This window comes from Marmota monax, unplaced genomic scaffold, assembly GCF_021218885.2.
Source record: "Marmota monax isolate L192 unplaced genomic scaffold, Marmota_monax_Labrador192_F-V1.1 WCK01_AAM20220418_F8-fsc00232, whole genome shotgun sequence".
In the NCBI taxonomy this organism is placed as follows: Eukaryota; Metazoa; Chordata; class Mammalia; order Rodentia; family Sciuridae; genus Marmota; species Marmota monax.
Window position 1 is genome coordinate 2,188,918 of NW_026695232.1, and position 26,524 is coordinate 2,215,441.

General features: G+C 38.6%; 1 protein-coding gene across 6 annotated transcripts in view; it reads left to right on the top strand.

The window, feature by feature from the left end:
* Window positions 1–26,524, top strand: part of Greb1l (GREB1 like retinoic acid receptor coactivator) — a 264,690-nt gene that overhangs the window by 187,585 nt on the left and 50,581 nt on the right. For all 6 annotated transcript variants that reach the window (XM_046438512.2, XM_046438513.2, XM_046438514.2 and 3 more), the window contains 6 exons: window positions 1,302–1,487; window positions 5,329–5,655; window positions 6,736–6,864; window positions 7,435–7,569; window positions 10,027–10,224; window positions 25,421–25,601. In XM_046438512.2, coding sequence (XP_046294468.1) covers window positions 1,302–1,487; window positions 5,329–5,655; window positions 6,736–6,864; window positions 7,435–7,569; window positions 10,027–10,224; window positions 25,421–25,601 — 1,156 coding nt within the window. The remainder of the gene's footprint in view (window positions 1–1,301; window positions 1,488–5,328; window positions 5,656–6,735; window positions 6,865–7,434; window positions 7,570–10,026; window positions 10,225–25,420; window positions 25,602–26,524) is intronic.

Below are 26,524 nucleotides of genomic sequence, written 5' to 3' on the forward strand. Positions count from 1 at the left end.
GAGGTATAGAAATGCAGAGGCTGGTCTGGGGTTGTAGCTCAGTGGTAGAGCACCTGCCTTGCACATGTGAGGCACTGGGTTCTATCCTCAGCACCACATAAAAATAAATAAATAAAGATATTGTGTCCATCTACAACTAAAAGAAAGTTAAATGAAAGAAAGAAATGCAGGGGGTCCTTAGATTCCAGAACTAATTAAATGCCTTCCATACCCACATCCAAAGTCCCCCAGCTGGGGCAAGGTTAGCCAGGCCAGGATTCTGTCTGCTTTACCTCCAGGATAAAACAGGTGAATGTGATTACACGAATTGTTATCTGTTCTTCTGGTTGGCCTGGGTCCACCAACTTGGTTTTGCTTCAAGCCCTGACTTTTATCAGGCTACCCTATCCACTAATCCTGGATCTGCAGGCATTGAGGGAATCCCAGTTGTTTAAATTCCACATGGGTCAGGAAGTTCCTATTGAATATTAGCATAGTGCAACTAAGCCTTGGAAAGATACGGAGAGTGTGGGGCCTCTTTGGTGCCTTTCTTTAGAAAGTCTCAGAGGAATTTTCCTTTCTGCCATATCACTAGAACAGGGCATATTTTCATTTTATCTACTTCTAAGATAACTTGAAGCTGTGTACTGACATTCAGGAAGAAAACCTAACCAAAATTGCTAAGATAGCAAAGGAATAAGAATTTCTAAGTACTTGTTGTTGGCAGACTATTGCTGTTGATGAGCAAGTTTAGCTTACATTTCCCCCTCAAACCTCAGGAAGTGTAACATGTTATTGTAGCTTCTTTGTTTATTTGTTTTTTTTTTAATATTTATTTTTTAGGTGTAAATGGACATAACACAATGCCTTTATTTTTATGTGGTGCTGAGGATCGAACCCAGGTCCTGCCCGTGTGAGGCGAGCGCTCTACCGCTGAGCCACAATCCCAGCCCCTGTTTATTTGTTTTCTCATCTGAAAAGAATATTGGTCAGGAACTTAATCAGAAAATATTTTGTCTCAGTTTTACAAAGATATAGAGATGTTTTGCAAAATCATCAGTCTTCTAGGGCAGAAATATATTAACGTGTCCCTTCTGTGGGAAACAGATAATGCAATTTGTGTATTTTGCTTTGTGTTCATCTGATTTGATATAGAATTAGAATTTGGAGCATTCAAGTGCATTTCCTAGGATGGTTGTATTTGAGTGATTTGCTTGATAGCCGTCTCAGAGAACAGGGAATTTCATTAAGCATCTTTGCTCCTCATTGAGGTCCTGGTTGGACCCCAGAAACAAATACTGAACCTGCTTCTGTTGGGACAGGTTATGGCACTTTACCCTATTTCTATGGAAATGTTGGTGACATTGTTGTGAGTCCCCTGCTTGTGAATTGCTATAAGATTCCACAGTTGGAAAACAAAGATTTGGAACAATTAGGGTTGACTGGCAGCCAACTCTTGAGCGTGGAAAACATGATCCTTCTGACGATACAGTATCTTGTGCGGCTAGGTAAGTTATTTTTGATGATCATTTGTTAGTGACTGTATTTATACTTTTTTGTATTTTAGTGTTTCCTTGCTCACATTCACCCCCCCACACACACACTATCTCTTATTTTCCTTCTTTCACTTCTAACATTCTTCTCCTTCCACCCCACCCTCTATGACTTCCCCTTTCCTTTCATTGTTTGTCCTCTCCCTCCCTTTATTTCTTTGAGACTTAAAAGAAATGAATTGCTCCACCTAGTGTCCAATCTCATAATGCTCCAGAGAGCTCCAAAGTTCTGATGTAGGCAGAACCTTCTAGGGCTGTGCTATGGCTCACTTCTCCTGAGGAATCTGGCCAGGCCACCTTTCTGAAAGCACAGCTGCCATCTGAGATGCAAACTTAGCCATTGTCTTTGACAATTATTTTCCAGTTTTTCACGTAGCCTTTCTATGTTGCTTATGCACAGCCCCACATCCATTTTTTTCCCTCCTGCTACACCCCTTTGATGTAGTCCTATCATATTTTCCTTTTTGTAGGTGTACTAGGGATTGAACCTAAGAGCACTTTACCAGTGAGCTGCATCCCCATCCCTTTTTTGATTCTAGAGGGGGTATCTCTAAGTTCCTGAGGTCTTGCTAAGTTGCTGAGGGTCTCACTAAGTGGTTGAGGCAATCTTGCAATCTTTCTGCCTCATCCAGAGATTTCAAACCACTGATTTCCTTGGAAAAATGTTTGAAATGTGAAATTCCATGTGAAAAATTTCATGTGCACTTTCATGAACATTTTATGTTAAAAATACTCTGGTATTAAGATATAATAAAGTACTTGGATAAACGGTTTTCTAGGAAAATTTTAAGTGAGCCAGAATAGTTTTTTTTTTTTAATTTAAACTTAGTACATTAAGCTTTATTTTTCTCTCAACTAGCTGTTCTAGAATCCTTCAAAATAATTTTTCTCCAGAGGTTTTGAGAAGGCAGCAAGAATAATTTCATATATGCCCCAGATTATACATACTTTTTATTTTCATATATATATATATATGTATATATATTTTTTTCTTCCTGCAGTGCTGGGAATGGAACCCAGGGCCTTGTGCATGCTAGGCAAGCATTCTACCACTGAGCTACAGCCCCAGCCTGCCATAGATTATAGACATTTTTAAAAATCCACACTTTGGAAAGGACAGTTTTTGATACTTTAGTAGCCCAATTTCTTAGAGGTAACAAAGAAAAGAAGCAAGATTCTTCAGAAGGAACAGGCCTTTCCACTACAGTCACTTTTAAGAAATGTTTCTGATATTTCACAATCTTGAAATCTTTTGAAGTAGATAATGAAATCAGCAAAACAGAGATTGTTGGAGGGCTCTGGGTCTGTTGGAACCTGGTATTTTCCTACTAGGGTTGTTCTGTCCAAAAAGCTGTGAGAACTGAAGCCCGGGCTACACTCACTAAATTCCTGGAGATGCCAGGACTTCAAGGAAAAACATTATAATTATCAAGTCTGCAAAAAGTGGAGAAAAGGCTGCTGCAGTCTACTGTAAAGGGCAAGGATGAAGTAGTGATGTTTGATGATTGGAAGCAAGGATTTCACTCTAAGGAGTCTCTTCCCTCATTTAAACTTGAATGAATTTTCCCTCATTCTCCAGTTCCTAATGATAATTCCATCAAAACTCCACAAAAGTGAATTTGAAGATAAAAAAATATGCTGGATAATTTTATTTTCCTACAATGCCTTTATATTTGAGATTAGTTATGCTTTCTAATAGAACATGCCACTCAATCCTGGTTTGGAAAGGGTCTTAGAGACACAAGTATGAACTGGGCTTCTGAGCCTTCAGGTTGTCAATGAGCAACATCAGGGAATTGTAGACAAGGCCACCTGCTTTTGAGCTGTCATATAGTCTAGTGGAAGGAAGTTTTAAATGGATTACCACCTTCCCTTCATTTGATATAATTAGACAGATCTAACCTCTGTGAGTTGACTGCTGTGTATGTACCTAGTGACCACTACTGTGATGCCAGTTTGATAAAGCTGAATGAAGATCAGAAGTCTTGTGAACCCCCCAGGTGTTTTTTTAAAATATTTTTTATTTGTAAATGGATCCTTATTTTATTTATTTATTTATTTATTTATTTATATGCAGTGCTGAGGATTGAAACCAGGGCCTCACACATGCCAGGCAAGTGCTCTACCACTGAACTACAACTCCAGCCCTCCCGGGTGTTTTTTGGTTTTTGTTGTTGTTGATGTTGTTTGTTTGTTTCTCTCCCTATCAAGTATTTGGATAGGACATCAGAAACAAACTTAATGTGAGCATTACAATTTACTTGCTGTTTCTATGTATAGAAGAGAAACATCTACTCTCCTGTCTCTCCCTGGCTCCCAACCAATCTGGAGAAACTGTTTCTATTCTCCAATTTAAATTATGTACTTACTTTTTCTTTTTAAACTTTTTTTTTTTGATGGTGGTACTGGTGAATGAGCCCAGGGTCTCACACATGATAGGCACGTGCTTTACCACTGAACTACATCCTCAGCCCCTTTTATTTTTTTTAATTTTGAGACAGGGTCTCACTAAAGTTGTGGAGGCTGTCTTCAAATTTGCTATCCTCCTGTCTCAGCCTCCCAAGTAGCTGGAATTACAGGCATGTACCATGGCACCTGGTTTAAATTATTTATTTTTAAATGTATAATATTTAATTTAACTTCACTTATCTTTAAAAAAAACATTGCTAAACCCTTCATTTTCTTATTTTCCCAGAAAAGATGGGCAGGGCCAAGAGGGCACTTAATTGTCATTATAGGAAAAAATGATTTCTGAGGGTTTCCTTCTTCCAAAACAGAAGTCTAGGCTCTTATCTCTATATTCTTTCCTAGGGGAATTTTAGCCCCAGGTTCTGAAGTTAATGCTTGGTCTCATATCACAGACACTTAGGAGTCTGTCTGCTTACAGGAGCCCATTTACAAATCTCAGATTCACACAACAAAAGAAATGACAGAATACCAGGAGTGAATATACTGTCACTGGTTTTAATTTAAAGTAAATGTAGAAATCTTAGTTTATTTGTGTCTCTTGGGAAGTCAAATGTTGAATTGCTTATTTTGTTCTAAAGATTGATTGAGTTTCTAAAGAGAATAAGTAACAAAATCCCCTGAATTCCAGGGTCTACCAGTCTGCAGTATAAGCTTTGTTTTTTCTAAGGCTGTGGAAGAGGCCAAATACCACATTTAACAATCCAGAATGCAGAAGAATAACTAGATGATGAAAGCATTCCCTATCTGGGGAAAGTGTGAGACTGTTTAACATATAATTTTGGAATGAAAAATAATGAATTTTCCTGTGGATAGTATTGTCAAAATTAAATAGAGAGGTAATACATGAAAACATTTTTCTCAAAGTGCCTGGGAATAAAATGAGAAATTTATGGAGCCTAACTTTGATTATAAACAAGCAGATTGGCGTCTTGTTTTATTGGTCATTAACAATTTCCACAAAGCCAAGGTTAATATGTTTCAAAAATATGTTATCTGCAATGCCCATCTCCCTGGGCATACAATAGAATTAATTCTCTCTCCTTGTATATTCTCTTTTGAAGATCAGACATAGAATAAAGGAGAATAGAAATCTGACATAGAATAAAGGAGAACAGATATTTGATTTTTTAAAAAAAATTGAGGCCATCAGAGGAAGAAATTTCACATGGGAAATAGTAGGGGCTCTATATGTGGTTCCACTGTAGGAAGAGGTGTTTACTTGCCAAGTACAGTAGGCTTAGGAGAACTGCAGAATGGTGGATGGGTGGGTGTTTCTCTCTCCTACCTGTGATTTTTATAATTCTAGCTGTAATTCTCTTCACTATAGGTCCTGATCAGATACCTCTCAGGGAAGAATTTGAGCAAATAATGCTCAAAGCTATGCAGGAGTTTACTCTGAGAGAGCGAGCTCTGCAGATGGGCGCCCCATGTATACCTGTGTCTCCAGGACAACTCCCCTGGCTTGCTAGATTAATTGCCAGCGTGTCTCAAGATCTGGTTCATGTGATTGTGACCCAAAACTCTTTGGCGGAGGGCATTTCAGAGACACTGAGGATTCTCAGTGAAATGAGACACTACCAGAAGCTACCAGATTATGTTGTGGCAATTTGTACATCGAAAATCAGAGGAAATGAATTTTGTGTAGTGGTGTTAGGTGAGTCATGTTTTGTCTGTTTGTTTAATGCATCATTTAATCATCCATCCGTTTGAAAAATAGTCATTGGGTATTTCAGGTATGGACGTGATCAGCTGCTAGTTGATTGCTTTCACTTGGATTTTTCCTACTAATTTTAACTTTTCCTTTTTTCCTCAGAGCAAGTGTTGTCGCCCTCAACTTGGCCAGTGCCCCTGTCAGCTGCTCCTGTGGGAGCCTTCTGTCAAAGCTCACCCTAGTAACAGATACCGTTGTCTCATGTAACTTCTGCCTTAAAAGGTTTTAGAAATGTTACCACCCTAGCATGTGATAAAGCCAGTGCCACAGGTGGTCAATGCCAGTTAGTTAAATTTGCCAGAAACTTAGCTCATGCATTCCCTTCTTCCCTGAATAGTCTATTTTGTAACATCAACTCGAAAGATGTTCAGAAAGTTAGTACATTACAAAATGTACAGTCTTTTTCCCCCCTGCCCCTCTGTGCTGATTTTTAAATCAGGCACCACCCTGTGTAGCCATTTGGACTAAACTGTGCTTCTCGCCTTTCTGTACTGAATGGCACTCATCTCTTCTGATCACAGTGGCTAAGAACCCTCACTTTGGCAAAACCTGTCAGCCTGCCTATCTTCTGTGTTATATGTATTTTTTTGAAAGCTTCACCGGGCAGCGTGATATATTCATTTTTTTTTTCATTTTCATTTGCAAGAATAATGGAAGTTTATATTTTAAGACAAATGTTTATTACAACTATGCGAACACACAGTTTTATAAGGTTTCTCCATATTCTTCCCTAGTCTTTAAATGCATGTATATGTACATTTTCACAGTGATAAACATAAAGTACATCATTTTATCCCAACAGCACTTACTATCATATTATAAACATTTCTGAGGCTATCTGTAGTCCTCGGAGTGACATTTCAAATGCTGCTTAATTGTCCACATCTTTTTACATACCATGATTTTCTTATCCCAAGTCTCTATAGCTAACGCTTTAGTTGTTTCCCATTGCGGCTATTTTAAGTAATGTTCCAGTGATCATTTGTCCCATTGATGAGTCATCTCTTGTCCTCTTTTCTTCAGGTCAGCATCAGTCCCGGGCTCTGGCAGAGAGCATGCTCACCACAAGTGAGTTTTTGAAAGAAATTAGTTATGAGCTCATCACAGGAAAGGTCAGTTTCCTGGCATCACATTTCAAAACCACGTCATTAGGTGAGTGGTGGTAAGATTCAGCAGTGCTGCCAGCCGCTTGCTGTGTGATTGAATTTAAATCTTAGCCTGTCAAGATGAGGATGGAGCTTAAGCTTGCCAGCTGATCTTTCATTTGGAATGGTTTATCCTCAGTATTTTGTGACTAACACCACAGGAAGCAGCATGGGGTCCAGAGAAAGGACAGTCAGTACTAAAATCAAAGCCTCAGCTCAGCCATGACTTTGTTGAGTGACCTTGGGCAAGTTTCTCTCTCCCTGGATCTCAAGTTTTCTGATATGTCATGTGGAGACAGAATAATTCCATTCTTCCTGCTTTTGAATATTATGGACGTCAAGAGAGATACAACCTATTCAGAAAGCATGTCAGTTGTAAGCAGGACACCCACAAGGTAAATACCAGGGAGGGCAGCTCTTGCTGTAGAGACTCCATGGAGAGATGGCCAAGTATGAACTCTGACACAAATTGCTGGCTGACCCACAAATCTTAATGACCCAATTTGGGAGACAGATAAAAACCATACAAGCCTTTCACTTCTTGTAACCTTCTTATCTCCACTTTATTTTGACATAGGTGATGACCTGGACAAGCTGCTAGAAAAAATGCAACAAAGAAGAGGAGACAGTGTGGTCACCCCTTTCAATGGGGATCTTAATGAATGTGTGTCGCCTCAGGAGGCTGCTGCTATGATTCCCACGCAAAATCTGGGTAATGTCACTTCAGGCTGAGGAGGGAGTCAGTCCTTGGGACAGACATTACTGAAGCTCAGTCACTCAGGGTTTTGAGGCATTCTCAACTCTCATCAACCATGAAAGGGCTTTTTCCTCATTGTCTACATGGTAAATCAGGTTCAAATTAAAAATGCCTTGCCCTGGCGTGGCCTGGATCAAAGGCCTTGTTCTTAGTAAAACTTTCTTAAAATTAAAACCAAATACTTTATCCCCAAATGGTCTCTTTTTCCTTGGAAGATTCACCGGATCCTCAGTGTTTTTACCAGCTGTGCCCAGGGAGTTGTTGTACTTGCTGAGGGCTTCAAAGAACGGCTTGAAAGAAACTAGACTGCAGGTTGTGCAGGGCCCCTGGCTCCTGCTCCTTCACTTCTCCTTTAACTTGTAAAACCCACATTATCTCAGAGAGAGGGAGGCCTTCCTGGAAGGCAGCAGCAATACCAGCACCATCAGCTGCCTTGCCAGTGGGGCCCAAGGGGGGACTGAGAGTCTGGGACAAGGCCGTGGGTCATTAGATTGAATTCCTTCCCCCAATTCACTGATTGACAGGGACAACATAGAAAAAGACAGGAAAAAGAACTAGAGGAAGAATGAAAGGAAACAGACCCTCATCAGATGCTGTTGACAGGGAGTTGGCCTCCCCTGGGTTTCTATGTGAGGACTGCCTCAGGCAGTAAAAGCAGCCTGGCTTGGCATCAGCTCAGTCCAAAAGACAAGTACAAATACAGACCATAAAGTGTTTTTGAGTCCTGGATGGTATTTGGTAAGAAAGCAGCTATCCAGATGATCCAAAATGTGTTTACATGAACTGTTTTGAATGGTTAACAAAAAGTTAACAAGTTTAGAATTTAAAAATTCTCAGGTTGTTTACAGACCCCCAGGTGCATATCCTCAGTTCCCCGTTTAGGAAATGTTGTTTCACAGTAATTAAGCAAACTGCAAACTTTGCTAATTCTATAAATTTGTGTGTATGTTAGTTCCTGCCCATCCAACGTGGGAAATGAACGAAGGAAGTTTTAGTCTGACCACATTGAAGGACAGGCCTGTAGACCTGTTTTGACTGGTAGTCTTTGTGGGTAAAAAAAAATTTTTTTTTTTTTTTTTTTTTTTTTGGTGCTGGGGATTGAACCCAGAGCCTTGTGCATGGTAGGCAATGTATTATAATGGAGCTACATCCACAACCCTACTATTAAAATTTGCAGCTTTGAACTTTGCCAGTGGGTTCTTTCTGTATCAATCTTCACTTGCAATTGTAGGTAGGGTATTGTGACTACTGTCTGCCTCAGCTACATTGCAATTTGCTATTAGAAAACATTAATGAGCACAAGTTAATTAGGGCCTTATGATTGTGTTCCAAGAGCCTACATGTGTTCCTGAGAAAAAGCAGCCGTTAAACAAAACTTGGCAACTAGTTGTGGTGGCGCACGCCTGTAATCCCAGTGACTTGGGAGGCTGAGGCAGAATTGCAAATTCAAGGCCAGCCTCAGCAACTTATGGAGATTCTCTCTCAAGATTAAAAATTAAAGAAAAAAAAAAGGGGGATCCTAGGGATGTGGCTTAGTGGTAAAGCACCCTAGGTTCAATCCCCAGTACAAAAAAAAGCTGATGAAGCTTGTTTCTTTCAGAATGTGTGTGTATGTGCACGCTCGCATGTGTGCATATGAGAGATTACTTGCTTGATTATAATTGGCAAAAAAAAGCTACTGACATGCATAGAGTATCTGGACAATGTTTTGTAATGTATCACCTGTTTAGAGGCCAGCTGGCTGTCATGTGTCAGGTCTCTTCAGATAGTACTGGTGTCAGTGCTGGCATTGACTACACCACCTAGGTCTGCCAGGTCACAAGAACTGGCAAAGTTAAGTCTAGTGGGAAGAAAGGTCAGGGTCATGTCTGCATGACCGAAGTTGTCTGATCACCAGAAGGGGAATTTCAGAATGTGTTGCAACTGACTTGCTAAAGAGGTAATGTTTACCGTGGTGCCATTCAGAAAAGCACAAAGGAACTCAGCATTATCATAGTTACAGCATCACCTCCTTCCCTGAGCTGGGCTTGGGTACTGGCCTGTGCTCAGATTCCTAAAAACACTGGAAACTCTCTCCTTTCTCCAGATGAATCCTGGCTCCAGCTGGGACAGTGCAGTCTGTCTCCACCATCTCTGAGCCAGGGGAAAGGATACTGAAGTAGGCATTTGCAAGACAGTGCATCAATTTTAAAATAATACATTTGCAAAACTCCTACATCCAACTCCTGAGCACACACCTCTCAGCCAGCTTTTCAGGGAGAAAATAGGCAAATCTGTTAAAACTCATAGTGAATGAGAAAAGCAAGTGAGAATTCTTGGCAATAGAACATGTGTGTTATGTCCCCTTATGGCTCATAGTGGCTATCACAGAAGTAAATTAATCTTATTCTTATAACTTTTTTTTAATTTTAGATTTAGATAATGAAACCTTCCAAATTTATCAACCACAGCTTACGGTTGCCAGAAAACTCTTATCCCAGGTGTGTGCTATTGCAGACAGTGGCAGCCAGAGCCTGGACCTCGGCCACTTCAGCAAAGTAGACTTCATCATCATCGTCCCAAGATCAGAGGTTCTGGTCCAGCAAACTCTTCAACGGGTTCGACAATCAGGTAAGAGTGAACTCTCGGAGAGGATTCTTTCTAGGTCCATCCTGGGATTTCCTTTGACCTCTGTCTTTTGTTTAATCCAGTTGTTTAGAGGACACTTACAATGTTTTTCAGTAATAAAAACCATAAAAGCACATTAAGTGTTACTTTGAGTTTATCTCCAACTTTTCCCTCAAAGTACTCTGACCTTTTTCCTGTTTCCTTTCATGGTCAAGGGTAAATTGATGGGCATGTTTCCCAGATACTGTTAAATCTATGATGTAATCAGTGGGACTGGAAATCTGGTCATTCATTTATGAAGAGAAATTTATGAAGGCAAGGACAGCCCTGTGGGGATGGTGGGGTTGGTGCCATCTGAGCTCCTTCTCTGCCCCCACAGGTCAGGTTCTCATAGGCAGATTCATGGACATTTTACATATCGCTAGCACATTTTCAGCATAGAAACCAGAGCACCTTCCTCTGTGTATCAAAGAGAAGTCTCATTATTAAAAGTACAAAGTTAGGAGCTGGGGTTGTGGCTCAGCAGTAGAGTGCTTGCCTAACTCGTGTGAGGCCCTGGGTTTGATCCTCGGCACCACATATAAATAAATAAAATAAAGGTATTGTGTCCACCTACAACTAAAAAAAAAAAAAATTAAAGTACAAAGTAGGAAGCAAAAGTTTTACAAGATTGTGGCAAGAAATATCCCTTTTAAAAATAAAATTTGCTTAGAGTTGCAGGAAAACCATAGGAGTTGAGAAAATTTGGACAGCTGAAAAATGCTAGCCTGTGTAAATTAGGTGTGAAAAGGAAATTATGAATGTCAAGTTGCTTCTGATTACCCTAACCGGAGACACACACACACACACACACACACACACAGATTTTAGCTGGAGGATGAATCTTTTGTCCACATTAAAGAATTTTTTAATTTTCAATATATTTGAAAATAGGATGCAGAAAAATTCAGAAGTGCTTAAAATTTGGCTTGTATGTTGCACACCTATTATAATGTATCTCTCAGACTTTATCTTATATACAAATCACAACAGGGGATCTTGTTAAAATGGAAATTCTCCTTCAGTGTATTTGGGGGAAGGTCCAGATTCTACATTTCTAACAAGGTCCCAAGGGGTGCCAGTGCTGCTGGTCAGAGGACCACACTTTGAGTAGTGTGGCTATATAAGAAATCTTCCCTTGTTAGTTCTAGAGGCTCAAGAAGCTGAAAATAGGTTTTCCCCCTCTCTTGAACCTTTCTTGGTGGTCATGACTGACACATGGAGAGTCTTGCCAACAACTTCTGGAAGTCCAGAAGCAATCTTTCTTTTAGTGTCTAAATTTCTGAATGCCAAGTTACAAAATGACCGAAGGTGATTAAGCAAGAGAAGGTCAAATGCCTTCTCCTCTCCAGAAACAAGAGTGGATGCTACGCTTTCTCAGCTACTGGCCATTTTTGCATTTTCTTTATGCCAACATCCTCCATTGTGGGAAATGAATGGGCTTCCATGACACCAACCAGCAGCCAGACCTTTCATTTCTTCTGGGGTTTCTGCTTCCATACATGGAGGCAGTGCCTTCTCTTTCAGCTGTTTTACTCACACCCATTGGCATTCACTGCCTTCCTGTTTGTGATCTGATATCCCAAGTCATATCTGAACAAACACATCATAGCACCTGTTCAGAGTGACAAAATCAACTGCAGAGCTTTTTCCTGAAATAATCTCTAGGTGACCTGCACTTTCACCTTTCCTAATAAATGCAAGTCCCTAAATAAAGCCTTGTATTTCTGATAGATGGAACAGTTGTGTAGGTCTTTCCTTTTCCCTTCTCAGTGCTCTCAGGTTTTTCTAAAATAGGCATATTAAGATTGTTACCCCAACCATACCCGAGTCCCTACCCCACACTTTGGTGAGCAAAATAAAATTACTGTTTTTTGGGGGTAAAAAAGATGTTATCCTTTAGAAAGTTACCAGAATCTAACCACTTACATAAGCTGGGGCTCTGAAGTTTCAGGCAAAACGTATTTTAAAAATTATTCACATCTAACTTTGGCATACATGCTAAAATTTTTGCACAAAAATAGTCATTTGTATTTATCTGTAAAATTACTTTATTCATTTTATTATAGAAAAATAATTATGGTTTTATTTTGAAAAATAAAGGAAATAACAGAAAAATTTAAACACTTGTGGGTGAGGGTAGAGCTCAGTGATGGAGTGTGTGACTAAAACTCTCAAGACCTGAGTTCAATCCCCAACAGGGAAAAAAAAATAAGCATTTGTAATTCTACCATTCAAGGATAACCACTGCAAATATTTTATTGTTAACAAATGACTTAATACGTCATTTGATGCCTGTCTTCCCTGCCTGTATCTTTTTGTGACATCGTAGTGTACATATTTTTCCATGACATGAAAAGCTTTTGTAAGCAACATTCTTAAAAAAATACATAGTGTTTCATGTTTTAACTGCACCAAAATTTATTTGTATTGATAATTAAATACCTTCTTGGAACATTTACCAATTGACAGAAGAGAAAGACCCAAACACATGTTAAGATTTGCAGGTAAATGGGTGGAGACAGAGAAGATAATGCTAAGTGAAGTTAGCCAATCCCAAAAAACAAATGCCAAATGTTTTCTTTGATATAAGGAGACTGATTCATAGTGGGATAGGGAGGGGGAGCGTGGGAGGAATAGGTGAACTCTAGATAGGGCAGAGGGGTTGGAGGGGAAGGGAGGGGGCATGGGGTTATTAATGATGGTGGAATGTGATGATCATTACTATCCAAAGTACAGGTATGAAGACATGAATTGGTGTGAATATACTTTGTATACAACCAGAGATATGAAAAATTCTGCTCTATATGTGTAATAAGAATTATAATGCATTCCACTGTCATATATTTAAAAAAAAGATGTAAAGAGAAATTGTTCATTAAAACATTTCTTAACTATCAAGCTCTTGAAACAGAAAGACTTCCCAATAAATCAACTGACTCGGTTTCAATTTTATCATGTCAACTGAGGAGAGCTTAGTTGGTCTGAGGTCACAGAGGGCAGTCCCTTGTGAGCAAGGACCATTTTTTTCATTGTTGGATGCCTCATGCCTGAGTTAGGGTCTCTCTTGGGCCTGACACCATCAGGTGCTCTGCTGATGTTTGAATGGAAGTCTAGGGGGAAGAAAGGAATGGGCAGAGGGAAAAGTGATGTCCATGGTCTCTTCTTTCTGGTCCCTTTTGCCTCCTTCCCTAAAGAAGGCAGCCAGCCTGCTGGGAAAAGCACGAGGCAGGGAAGAGCTGCCAGGTCACCTAGAAAGGGCACATCCTTGGCAGCCCGTGTGTGGCTCAAAGTAAAAAGATGAAAATAGAAACCATCGTGTTGTTGCAGACCCAGCACTAAAGTGAAACATTTGATACCTCAACTCGAATTCTAATTAAGAAAGGAAGGAGAGAAGGGAGGGAGCATGGGAAGGGAAAAGAAAATGTTATGGAAGGAATTCCAAGGTGAAAAGAGAAAGGCAACAGGATAAACATTTTTAAGCTTGCTCAAAGTAGGCTTGTATCTGCTGGGGTGAGCAATGGAGAAGGATTATTTAATACAGACTGCAGGAAATGCTTTTGTTTCAGGGTCTTTTTTTTAAAAATCTGCATTTATAGCATAATTCTTCTCATTCAGGGAGACTCCACATCCCATAGAACTCTAGGATACTGATGCAATCAAAATGTAAGCCATTTTCTGTTCACGATGGGGAGAGGAATACAGGAAATATTAGTGACTGTATTCTAGTCCTCCCTGCTTTCAAATGGTGCAGGTGGGAGCATTCAGCAAATGGGAGCAGGTCTGGCAGTATCCAGCTGGGGGCTGGGTGGAAGGGTGTCGTTTATCGTGCTCAGGGAAATATGAATGAATTTGGTGCTTCAACACGTACATGAATATAAAAGAGCCAGAGAGATATGTTTTGTCTGCTGACATACAGGTAGATTACTCTGTCCAAATGGACATAAGAGAGTTTTAAGAAGTGGCAGTGATTAGGAGGGGAAGTGAAGAGGCAGAGGAAGGCATTCTTACTTTCTAAAATATATTTTCTTGTTCTCGTCAATCTTATATTCTTTTGTTGATCACCTAAAATTTCATCAGAAAAAAAAAAGAATATTTATTGGGCAGTGATAAAGACAGCAGGGAACAAGATTCAGAGAGGGAAAAGTCTCAGGATGCCAGGATAGAAGAGAAACACCAGAGGTTTCTCCGTACAAACATAACTGAACATATCTGCTTGTTTACGGGTGGACCACCTGGCAGTTTCCTAGTGCTCGGGACCTGCAGTTCCTCATAGTCAAACACTGCTCCCCCTCGACGTGTGCTAGACCCTGCTGGATGCTGAAGTCATCTGTTCACATGTTCCCAGTTCCAGACCACAGATTCCTTTGCCATGTACTCAAGGTGTTGGGCTCTTTGCAGGGGAAGGAGGGATTCAACCTTTCCAATTGTTGCCACAATTAATTCTTTTTTGGCTCTTTCGTTGGATCTCTCTCCCATTCTCCACCCTAACTATAGCAGGCCCCCATTTCACCCACTCAGACCTCTCACCTCAACCTCTCTCTTAATAAATGCCAATGCTTCCTCTTTCTCCTTCCCCTACCCAAAGAAAAGAACCCCAGAAACTTCAGGTAATCATGTCTTGCCTTCAAATCTAGAAACCTGTTTACACACCTCTCTCTTTCCCTTTCCTCCCGATCAATGGGAGGGCCGCCCTCCTCTCTTTAAGCCTGGCTCTCGTACCTCACGCTACATACTGCTGTCTCCTGTTCTCAGGGACCTTGAGCTATTGATTATCTCTTCTCCCAGTGCCATCTTCAAATGCCATCTTCAAATTCTCTCAAGGACTCATTCCATCTGTTTAAAACTGCTCACTCTCAAAGACAAAACAAGCCTTTGTTGATTCTCCTGAACCTTCCAACTCCCTCCTCTAGCCACCTGTCAGACTGGAAGAGTTGTGCAGGGTCACCTCTACGTCCTCACCTCCGCTATGCCCAGCACCCTGCAGACTGGCCCTCTCCCCAGTGTGACCAGTGCCTTTTAAGTCTGTATCTGAACTTTTGGCAGCATATGACCTCCATTCCTTCCTTTAAATGCTGCAGGTCCTTTGACTTCTAGAACCTTCCCAGCTTTTCTTCCGCAATCCTGCATTGCTACTTATGATCCCCTGAGATTCTCAGCCATGACACTCAACACTCTGGGTTATAGTTGTGTGTTTATGAGTGAATGACCTTTCTCTTCAGCCAGAAAGTGAATATTCAGGCAACATGTCTATCTATCTGGGCAATGACCCAGCAGACACTTCATAAATATTTGCTGAGATGAATTTTTTGTAATATTTTGTGAGTTGAATGTTAAATTAAAATACATTTTAAAACCCAGATAGGCATAGGAGTAATCCTCAGGCAAAAACAATTTTTTTTCATTCAAAACATGTTTCAGAAATCAGCTTTGGTCAAGAGTGCAGACCTTCAGTGTGTAGGCATTATGTGTATCTATCAGTATGCAGGATTTTGGAGTTGTATATAGTGCGTGTGTCTAGAATGTTGTTCTTGTACAGGTCGAGTGCGTCTTCCCTCAGGTACCCTAATCAGTAGAATGCCAGGTTTTTGGTAGTTGTTTGTTTGTTTTGTTGTTGTTGTTGTTTGTTTGTGATACTGGGGATTGAACCCAGAGGTGTTCTACCACTGAGCTACATCCCTAGCCCTTTTTATTTTTTTGAGACAGAGTAGCTGAGGGTGACCTCACACATGCAATCATCCTGCCTCAACCTCCAAAGTCCCTGAGATTACAGGAGTGTGCCACTGCACGCTGCTTCTTATTAGTTTTTGTAGACTTCAGACTGTATTGACTCCTTCTAGTGATGGGTTCTGGCTGCTGGTCAGACAGATCTTCCACTTTCATGGCCTATGGCACTGGGGCTCACAAGTTAAGGGACACGTGTTCTAAGTTTTATTCCCCTTCAAGGTCCCTGGTTTGTAGAAAAATTGCTGCTTCTTTAATGTTTTAGAGGGATGGCCTTAAAGGAAATGATATTGTTTTTTCTCTAATTCCATAAAGAAGATACAGTTTAATGCTCAAGAGTTCTGTAAACACATTTGGATTCTGTAGCTTCTCAGTAAAGAAAAGGTGAGGCGGGGGCAAATAGCTGCAATCTAGCTGCTTGGAGTCTTTGTTAGGGACATTTAGAGATGGATATTTATTTCTTCAGGGATGCCCATGACTGGGACTCCATCTTTTGGCAGCTCCCTGAGGGTGAGATTAATAACCTTTTAGGAACAGTGATTCCTTACTACTGCCATTATAGGACTCAGTGAGTTGCATATTGTCATAAAAGAGGACTCAATGATACCTCCTAAGTTCCCAACCATGTCAATAGTAGGATTTAGTATTTAGGAAGACTTGGCTGAGCCTCCTGGTACCACCACTGGTATCCTGGGTGGGAACGGCTGAAATCTATTATTTTTTATTGTGTAGTTGGAAAATGTGACAGATTTTTTCATGCTTTGTTGGAAAATAAACTTCTATTTAATCCTATAGAACTGTGATAAACAAATTAAATAAATAAGAAAACAGAACAAAAGTGATCTTTATCAGACTGGCCATTTCTCAGCACTTCTGACCATTTTCAGATTCTCTGTGCCTATTTTTATTTTTTTGCCTTGAGGTCCTGGGGATCTAACTTGTGTACCCTAGGCAAGCTGTCTACCATTCAGCTACATTCCCAGCCCTCTGTGCTTATTCTTTTCCATATTTTTTATTGGTGCATTATAATTATACAGAATGCTAGAATTCATTGTTAAGTATATGTACATGTACATGCTACAACAAAGTAATCTGGCCAATTCCCAAGAATTTCCCCTTCCTTCTTTCCTCCCTCCCCCAGTCCTTTCCTCTACTGATCTCCCTTCAATTTTCAAGAACTCCCACCCCCCCACCTTTCTTTTTCTTCTCTAGCTTCCACATATGAGAGAAAAACAGGTCCTTACTTTCTGAGTTCAGAAATTTTGCTTAACATAATGTTGTCAAGTTTCATCCACTGTGCTTATTTTTGGAAAACAAAACATGAAGGCTAACCCAGAAACTAATGGAAAAAAGTTGTATCAATCTGGGGTAGAAGTCACAGGAAAAGAATGAGTATAACTTCATTTATAATTTTGACTTTTCATCCTTAAAAATCATTTACTTATTTAAAAATTAAATAATTAAAATGATGGGGGTAAAGCAGACTTAAAATTGAATACAAACAGAAATATGTGAATCTAACTGCATATTACAATGATAACATTGCCTCATAGCAAAATAATTAATTCAGGGAACTTTTGAACACAGTTCTCCTACTGTACATTATCAATGTGTTATAACCTAAGCACAAAAAAAATGCAAATAATTAGTATGTTAGTGGTTTGGGAGTGATAGTGACCATTTTAAACTATTTTTATGAAAACTAAGGTTCTCACATGCAAGAAGGGAGTCTCAAATATAGAATGGGGAAAAGTAAGGAATGTTTTCCTTTTTTAATATCCTTAGTTGTAGATGGACACAATACCTTTATTTTATTTACATATTTTTATGTGGTGCCGAGGAACAAACCCAGTGCCTCACACATGCTAGGCAAGTGCTCTACCACTGAGCTACAACCTCTGTCCCAGGAATGTTTCTTGTAGATTTAAATTGGAGATGTAAGTGTGAACTCATAATTTGAAGAAGACTTCATATATTTTTTTATCTCTGTCCAGCAAAAGAGCTTACAAACAGTGACATCCCAGCATCAATGAGCACATCCAGATTTTAGCTTCTAATACCATTCCCCACTGTTCCAGCTCTGAGGTGGAGACAAGTCTGGGATATTTTGTTGTATCAGAAAGTGAGAACATACTCAGAATTGTTGGGGACAGGTTAAAAGGACGAAGAAACCTGCTTGAAGGGTATTTTACTCTACAAATTTACAGATTTTGAGTATCAAAAGAAACATTGGCAGTGGATTGTAACCTATTGAAATTGTTTTAAAAACCTGTGAGCCTAAAGTAATGCTGAGAAATAAAAGGGGCAGAAGTGAGGGGAAACCCTGCTTTACAAAAGAGTGCCAGTTGATAAATGTAGAGGAGAAAAGCCATATTTTTTAAAAAAAATTTATGTATATTTTTTCGTTGTAGATGAACACAGTATATTTATTTTTATGTGGTGCTGAGGATCAGACAGTGCCTCACGCATGTGAGGGCCGAGTGCTTTACCACTGAGCTACAGCCTCAGCCCCAGAAAAGCCCTATTTTTTACTGCCAATGTAATTATTGGTCCCTATAAGGATCATCAATGGATACTAACACCACTGGATAAAATGTCACTGGAGAACAAATATCCGCAGTCTCCCAAGTATCATTCCATGGGTTAAAAATGACAAAGAAGAACAGGGCTGGGGTTTTATGTGATACTGGGGACTGAACCCAGTGCCTCATGCGTGAGGCACTGGGTTCAGTCCCCAGTATCACATAAAAATAAAAACAAATAAAATAAAAGTATTCTGTCCATTTACAACTCAAAAGAAGAAAAAAATTACAATTAAGGACTGGAGGCATAGCGCGCACACACACACACACACTCTCACACACACACCAAAACAAAAAGGAAAAGTATCTACAATGGAGAGATTTGGCAGGAGACAGTACCCCAACCAAGTAATCAAACTTTGGCATCTCCAGCTATGGACCAAATTGACCTTAGGTGCAAAGGGAAGGACATGATGTCACCAATGAGGTGTAATTGCTCAAAGTGTTTAACTCATGTCTAATCACAGGCAGTTGCCAGACAATCCAGATGGTGTGGCATTTTGCAAAACAGACTAGGCTTAAAAAACAGCAGTGTTGTGAAATACTGGAAAGAAAAAGGAAAGGGAATTTGTTGGGCTGTTTTAACTATGGAGTATAAAGGGACATGACAACCAAGTATAAACCTTAACCCTTTTTATTATTATTTGTTTTTACCTTAACCCTTTTTATTATTATTTATTTTTAAATTAACAAATTGTATATTTTTATGGTGCACAACAATGTCCTTATACAGGTATATATGGTGGAAGAGCTAAACCAACGAATTAAGATATCTATTACTTCACAGGTTTTTTGTGGTGAGAACTTCAAAAAATTTATTCTCCCAGTAATTTTCATGTATATATTATATTGTGAGACTCTGATCATCATGTTATACAATAGACTTCCCGAATTTATTCTTATCACACTGAAATATTGTGTTCTTTAACCAACATCTCCCTAATCTCCTCAGTCCCCAGCCACTGCTTAATTCTTGATCAGATTCTCAACCTAAAAATGAAAAGTAAAGTTTGAGGGCAGTGAGTGGAACACCACACATTCGGGCTGTGTATTGGACTTGGTACTTGATGTTAGTTCATTTCCATAGATGTGATAATGATAATATACTTGCACAGGAGAATTCTTTGCTCTGATAAAAAATACATATTGAAGGATTAAGGGGTGAAATACTATGGCACATGTTATTTATTTAAATTATTCAATAACAACAATACAAAAATGACAAAGAGAAAAGTCAAATGTAGCAAAATAGTACAAATTGGTTATCTAATTGAAGGGTATACACATATTTTTTTGCACTAGCATTTCAATTTCTGTAACATTCCAAATAGAAAGCAAAGCCAGGCTTGGTGGCATATGCCTATAATCCCAGCAGCTTGGAGGCTAAGGCAGGAGGATCGCAATTTCAAAGCCAACCTCAGCAACTTAGCGAGACCCCTGGGTTCAATCCCCAGTACCCACCCCGCAAAATATATAAAGGGAAGGGAAGACCGTTACATTTCATTGATAATATAGCCATCCGTTGGAATTTGGTAATTATTGTCTTCAAATAGTTTCTAAAATATGGGCAGATATTTACATACCACCTTTTAAGAAGTTATAAATTAATTGTTGAGTAGATAAAAATGATAAAAAGTATTTGAAATCACAATAAAAAAAGCAATCACAATAGGATAAACACCCAATAGATGCCAAAATGAAGAATACTGAAGACCTTATTCAAATGTCCCTCCTCTTTTAAAGGTAGCTATTATCCTGAATGTTTGTGTTTATCAATATCTTGCTTTTATTTATAGTTATACTACAGTGCCTTAACTCCTAAACAATAGAATATTTAATTTCATATGCTTCTGATCTTTTTATAAGTAGAACCACGTTCTATGTATTCTTCTGTGGTTTACCTTTTATGTTCACATTTATATCTCTGAAATTGATTCTGTTGTGTGTAGCTGTGATTCATTCATTTTGCTACTCTTTAATATTCTATTTACAGAACACTTTTTTTTTTTTTTGGTGGAGCTAGGAATTGAACCCAGTGGCACTGAATTACATCCCAGCCTTTTTAATTTTATTTTGAGGCAGGGTCTCACCAAGTTGCTGAGGCAGTCCTTGAACTTGTGATCCTCCTACCTTGGTCTCCCCCATCACTGGAATTACAAGTGAGCACTGTCACACCCAACTTACCACATATCTCAAGACCCTGTCTCAAAAAGAAATTTTAAAAATTAATTTGGCCATTTCATTGTGATTTTAATTTGTATTTCCCATATTATTAATGAGTTTGAACATCTTTTCATATGTTTATTGGCCATTTGGTTTTTTTCTCTTCAGGAAATTCCATTTAAGTTTCTTGCCCCATTTTCTCTTGGATTTAGAGAAGTAATTACACATTCTGAATACTAATCCTTTACACTTGTTACAGATTTGGGAAGCTTATCTTTTTGTTTTAGTGTCTTTGATGAATAGAGGTTCTTGAGTTTATGTATCATTTGCTCTTTATGTTTAAGAAATCATTTATAAGAGCCAGGTGTGGTGGTGTAGGCCTGTAATCCCAGTGGCTCAGCTCAGGAAGCAGAAACAGGGACTTCAAGTTCAAAGCCAGCCTCAGCAACTTGGTGAGGCCCTAAGCAACTTAGTGAGACTCTGTCCTTCTGCGAAAATAAAAAGAAGGGTTGGGGATGTGGCTCAGTGGTTAAATGCCTCTAGGTACCAAAAAAAGAAAGAAAGAAAGAAAAAGAGAAATCCTTTGTAAGGCCATACAGTTATTCTACATTGTCTTCTAAAAATTTTAGAATTTTGCTGGGCATGGTAGCTCACACCTGTAATCCCAGTGGCTCAGGAGGCTGAGGCAGGAGGATCATGAGTTCAAAGCCAGCCTCGGCAAAAGCGAGGTTCTACACAACTCAGTGAGACCCTGTCTCTAAATAAAATACAAAATAGGGCTGGGGATGGGGCTCAGTGGTTGAATGCACCTGAGTTCAATCCCCAGTAACTCCCCCCAAAAAAGTTTTAGAGTTTTGTTATTTACGATTGTCCTTAATCCACGTGGGTTTTTGTGTGTATTGTGTAATACATAATTAGATATAAATAATAAATTAAAAGTAAAATAATAAATCTAATATAATTACTTTCACGTGGTTAACCAGTTGTTCAGTGCCTTTTTGTGTGTGTGTGTGTGACACTGGAGTTTGAACCCAGGGAGCTCACCACTGAGCCATATCCCCAATCTTTTTTAAATTTTTTATTTTGAGACAGGGTCTAATTAAATGGCCCAAGCTGGCTGTGAACTTGCAATCCTCTTGCCTTAGCCTCCCGAGGGCCTGGGATTGCAGGTGTGTATCACGGCGATGCACTTTAGCACTAGTTATTGAAGAGCCCATCCTTCTACCACTGATCCTCAATGCACTGATCTTCAGTGACCAAATTTCCATATGCATTGAGAGTCTGTTTCTAGGTTTCTGCCCCTGTGCCAAAACAACTCTGTTTAATTAATACAGCTCAAATTCTTAAATCTCTAGTGAGGCAAATCTCTCCTACCTTTTCTTCTTAGTCCTTGGCTCTGCCATGTAATTTTTTTCTTTTTTAGTTGTTGATGGACCTTTATTTTATTCATTTATTTATATGATGTGCTGAGAATCAAACCCACTGCCTCATACATGTGAGGCAAGCGTTCTACCACTGAGCCACAACTCCAGCCCTATGCAATGTAAATTTTAAAAAACTATTTTTCATACAAAAAAAAGAAACAATTTTTTTGGCATGATGTGGAACCTATAGATAAATTTGAGGTGAGTTTAACTATATTTTCCATATTTTATCATGTGGCTTAATTTAGGTCTTCTTTAACTTGCTTAATAGTTTCATCATTCCTTCATAAAGGCCTTTAGATTTATTCCCAGATGCTTACTATTTTTTATGTTATTGCAATTTTCTCTTTATTTTGTAGTGCTGAGATTGAACCCAAGGCTTTGAGTATGGTAGGAAAGCATTCTACTGCTTAGCTACATCCCCAGCCTATGATTTTTTTTTAAATTTAATTTTTATATTTTTGTAGTGCTAAGAATTTAAACCAGGGGATGTACCACTGAGCTACATCCCCAGCCCTTTATTTTATTTTATTTTGCTTTTATTTTTTGGTTTTTCTCTTTCCACATTTTCCTTTTTATTTTCTATTTTGGTACAGGATCTCATTAAGTTGCCCAGGCTGTCTTCAAACTTGTGATCCTCCTGCCTCAGCCTCCTGAGTCACTGGGATTACAGGCATGTGCCACTAAGACTGGCTGTTTTGTTGAGTTTTAAAAAATATATTTCCTGACTGTTTGCTGCTGATGTATAGAATTACAACTAATTTTTGTAAAAAATTTTTTGGGGGGAGTGCTGAGGATTAAACCCTGGGCCTCACACATTTTAAACATACACTACCACTGAGCTACGTCCCATCCCTGTAAGCGATTTTGTATATCCAACTTCACTAAATTCTTATTAACTTAATTGATTTATCCATGGATTATTTTGTGTTTTCTACACAAACATAATATATATATAATATATAAACATATTATTAGAAAACAATGATAGTTTTGTTTATTACTTTACGATTATAAGTGAAAATAAAAGCAGGATATATAATTACAAAATGTAAGCCAGAGAGAATATTCATAAAAATCCCACAGAAGGAAAGCACAGAAATGTAAGATGTGGCTTATTTTGAGTTAAAGAATTATGGATACACTTTCCTTTTTAAACATATTTTATGTACAATTTTTCTAAATGGGTATCTGTCACTTTCATAACAAGAAACAAAATTTGAAAGCAAAAGCAAATCTAAAATAAATTTAAAGGTAATCATGATCTAAAAGTGCCCAGTTAGAAATAAAGGAAATAACCTTTGCCACTTGGTCTCCACCCAACTTCACCACTGCAGAGCCCGTTGGCTGCGTAGTCAGGGACTGATATGTCACAGTGTATCTCAGCAGCCCCTTAGATCTCTGGAACTCTGGTCTGTTGAGGGCATGTATGGAATTAACCTCTCAATGTCATACTATTGGTCTTATGTTTATTTGTTCTGAAATGTAGTGGACTCTTATAATAATTAAGACTCTTATAATTAAGACTCTTCTAATAATTAAGGTATATTTTTCCCTTTTTGTGAGTTATCCATGATCTTTTCATATTGGGATACCCTAACTCACACTGCTTATTTCCCAAGGACTAAACTTCAATTGGCACTTCTCCCCATTTACAAATAAGGAAACAGACACACCTAGAGATTAAGTGGTCCTATCTGCTTTGCAGGCTTCCTCTACCCTATAGTAACTTTGTCTCCCATCATGACCTTTTTTAAAATTATCTGTCTTCTCCATTATAAGCTCCATGAGATTAAGTTCTTTGCTTGTCCTGTTCCACTCTGTAACACCAGGCCTAGTACCTGATAGTTTCCTGACACAAGGTAGATGAACAATAAATGGTTATTGAATGTTGAAAGAGTATTATAGGTAACACTTTCAAAACATCAAAATACCCATCAAATTAAATGTTTGATGGCTTGCTTTTGGAAATATCCACAACAAAATTTGATTACATTCATGTGGAAATTGAAAACAATCCCTAAGCAAAAGCTCCTTATGAAAAATGTTTGAAAGCAAAATTATCTTTCTATCTACCTTTTCTTATATGACAAATTTTTCATATGATAAAACATTTCTCTTTTTTATTTTCTTTTGTTTCTTTCTTTTTTATTTTTTTATTTGTTCTACTTAGTTGTACATTATAGCAGAATGCATTTCAATTCATCATACACAAATGGAATGCAACATTTCAATTCTCTGGTTGTACAGAATATAGAGTCACATCATTGGTCTTATTTTCTATACTATTGGTGTATACATGTACCTAGGGTAATGACATACATCTCTTTCATTTCTCTCTTTTTTAACATCATTAGGGCTATTAGTGTACTATAGCTTCTAGATGCTAACTGTATGTATTTGTTAATTGAGCTGGTATTATTTCAAAGAAAAGCTAGAAAAAATTAAATGAACATAATTCATAAAAGTATGTTTATTTTAAGATAATTGGTGTTTCAATTATCCCAACAATTGCTTCATGCACCTAAACTATTTTAATTGTCTGTATAGAGAAATAGTTTATTAGATAGAGTTAATGATACCATACTAACATTTCAGTTTTTTAACATTTTACAGTAATTAATGGGTACTTTAGTTCATTTTATTAATTTGGTACATGAACCCAATGTTTGAGGGCTCCCCATGCTGTAGATACTGTATATCAATGTATAAAACTTATATAAGAGGGATTAGGGGTTTGGCTCAGGGTAGAGCACTTGCCTAACTGTGCAAGGCTGTGTGGGTTCAACCCCTAGCACCAAAAAAAAAGAAAGGCAATCCAATATTACCTTAAACACTCACAAGCTAATGTAGTATCTTTGGACTCATATTTTCCTTTCCTTGTATATATTTTGTTGCTAAACATGGGGTAAGGAAGACTCATGCAATTATATTGATTTGGTCAAGAATGGTGGTCCAAAGCTGAATTTTTTTTAAAGTGGTGGTCTGTAGTAGTAAGAAGTACTTTGCATATAAATAGGATTTGATTAAACAGAGATCTCCCATAATCGATTGCTTTCACTTCATGTATCAGAACATTCCTTGTTATTTGCATCAGGTACGGGAGGCAGGGTGGGATGTTCTCAAGAAAAGAAGTCTGATATTTCCTTTTCAAAATTCTGGCAGGGAATAAATGTCTGTGTACAGTTAGTACCCAGTATCAGTCGACAGTTCATTTGAGTTTACGTGTGTGTGTAGGAAGATAAACTCTTTTTTTCTTCTTGGCAGGTGTCCTTGTAGACTTGGGTCTGGAGGAAAATGGGACAGCTCATCAGAGAGCAGAGAAATACGTGGTTCGTCTGGACAATGAGATTCAAAGCAAGTTTGAAGTGTTTATGAGGAGGGTGAAACAGAACCCATACACACTGTTTGTGCTAGTTCATGACAACTCCCACGTGGAACTAACGAGGTGATTGCTTTCGTGTGAGCAAACACAGTATTTCTTCTATAGCAGTCATTGTTACACCAGGAAATCTTTTAAAGGTGACAGTGTGAAGCCCCAGGGATCCTAACATTTAGTGTCTTCCTCCTGCTAACTTATTCATAATCTTTTCTTGCTCCCTCAACTCTTCGTGTGATTTAGTGTTGATTTCATTTTAAATATACTGTGAAGGAATTTATAAATTTCTGTTAGAAGTACTGTCGTAAGAATATCATGGGGGCTGGGGCTGGGGCTCAGTGGCAGAGCACTTGCCTAGCATGTGTGACGCACTGGGTTCGATCCTCAGCACTACACATAAATAAATAAAATAAAGGTCCATCCATAACCTTAAAAAAATTGTTTAAAAAAAGAATCTTGGAACTCAGTTGCTTCAGAGAGGGCGGGGAGAAGGAGGTCAAGGAAATAAGCTCCCAGGAGAGAGATGAGCTTCCTTCTCTAGCTCTTCCCTAAGCTCTTACCCTTTTTCATTTACTGCTCTTCCAGTGTTTCCTCCTCTTCCTTCTTTTTCTCTCTTCCCTCTTACCTTTAAAAGTAGTGTGGAAATGCCACTTAAATGTTCTGAGAGCAGATCTGAAACCTTCCCATTTCCCAATTTAAGAGGATATCGTATTTCTTGATTGGACGTATTAATGAAAGAACATTATGTTTGGAATGATAGAAGCAGTTTTGCCCCCAGATCAAATTGTAATTATCTGGTGAGGTATGGACTAAAAAGGCAAATCATTTTTTAAAAAGAGAGGGAAAAAAAGAAATAAAAAATAAATAAAAATTAAAAGAGAGGGACACACGTGAGGCACTGGGTTCGATCCCCAGCACCACATAAAAAAACTAAATAAACAAAATAAAGGTATTGTGTCCATCTACAACTACAAATATTAAAATATATATAT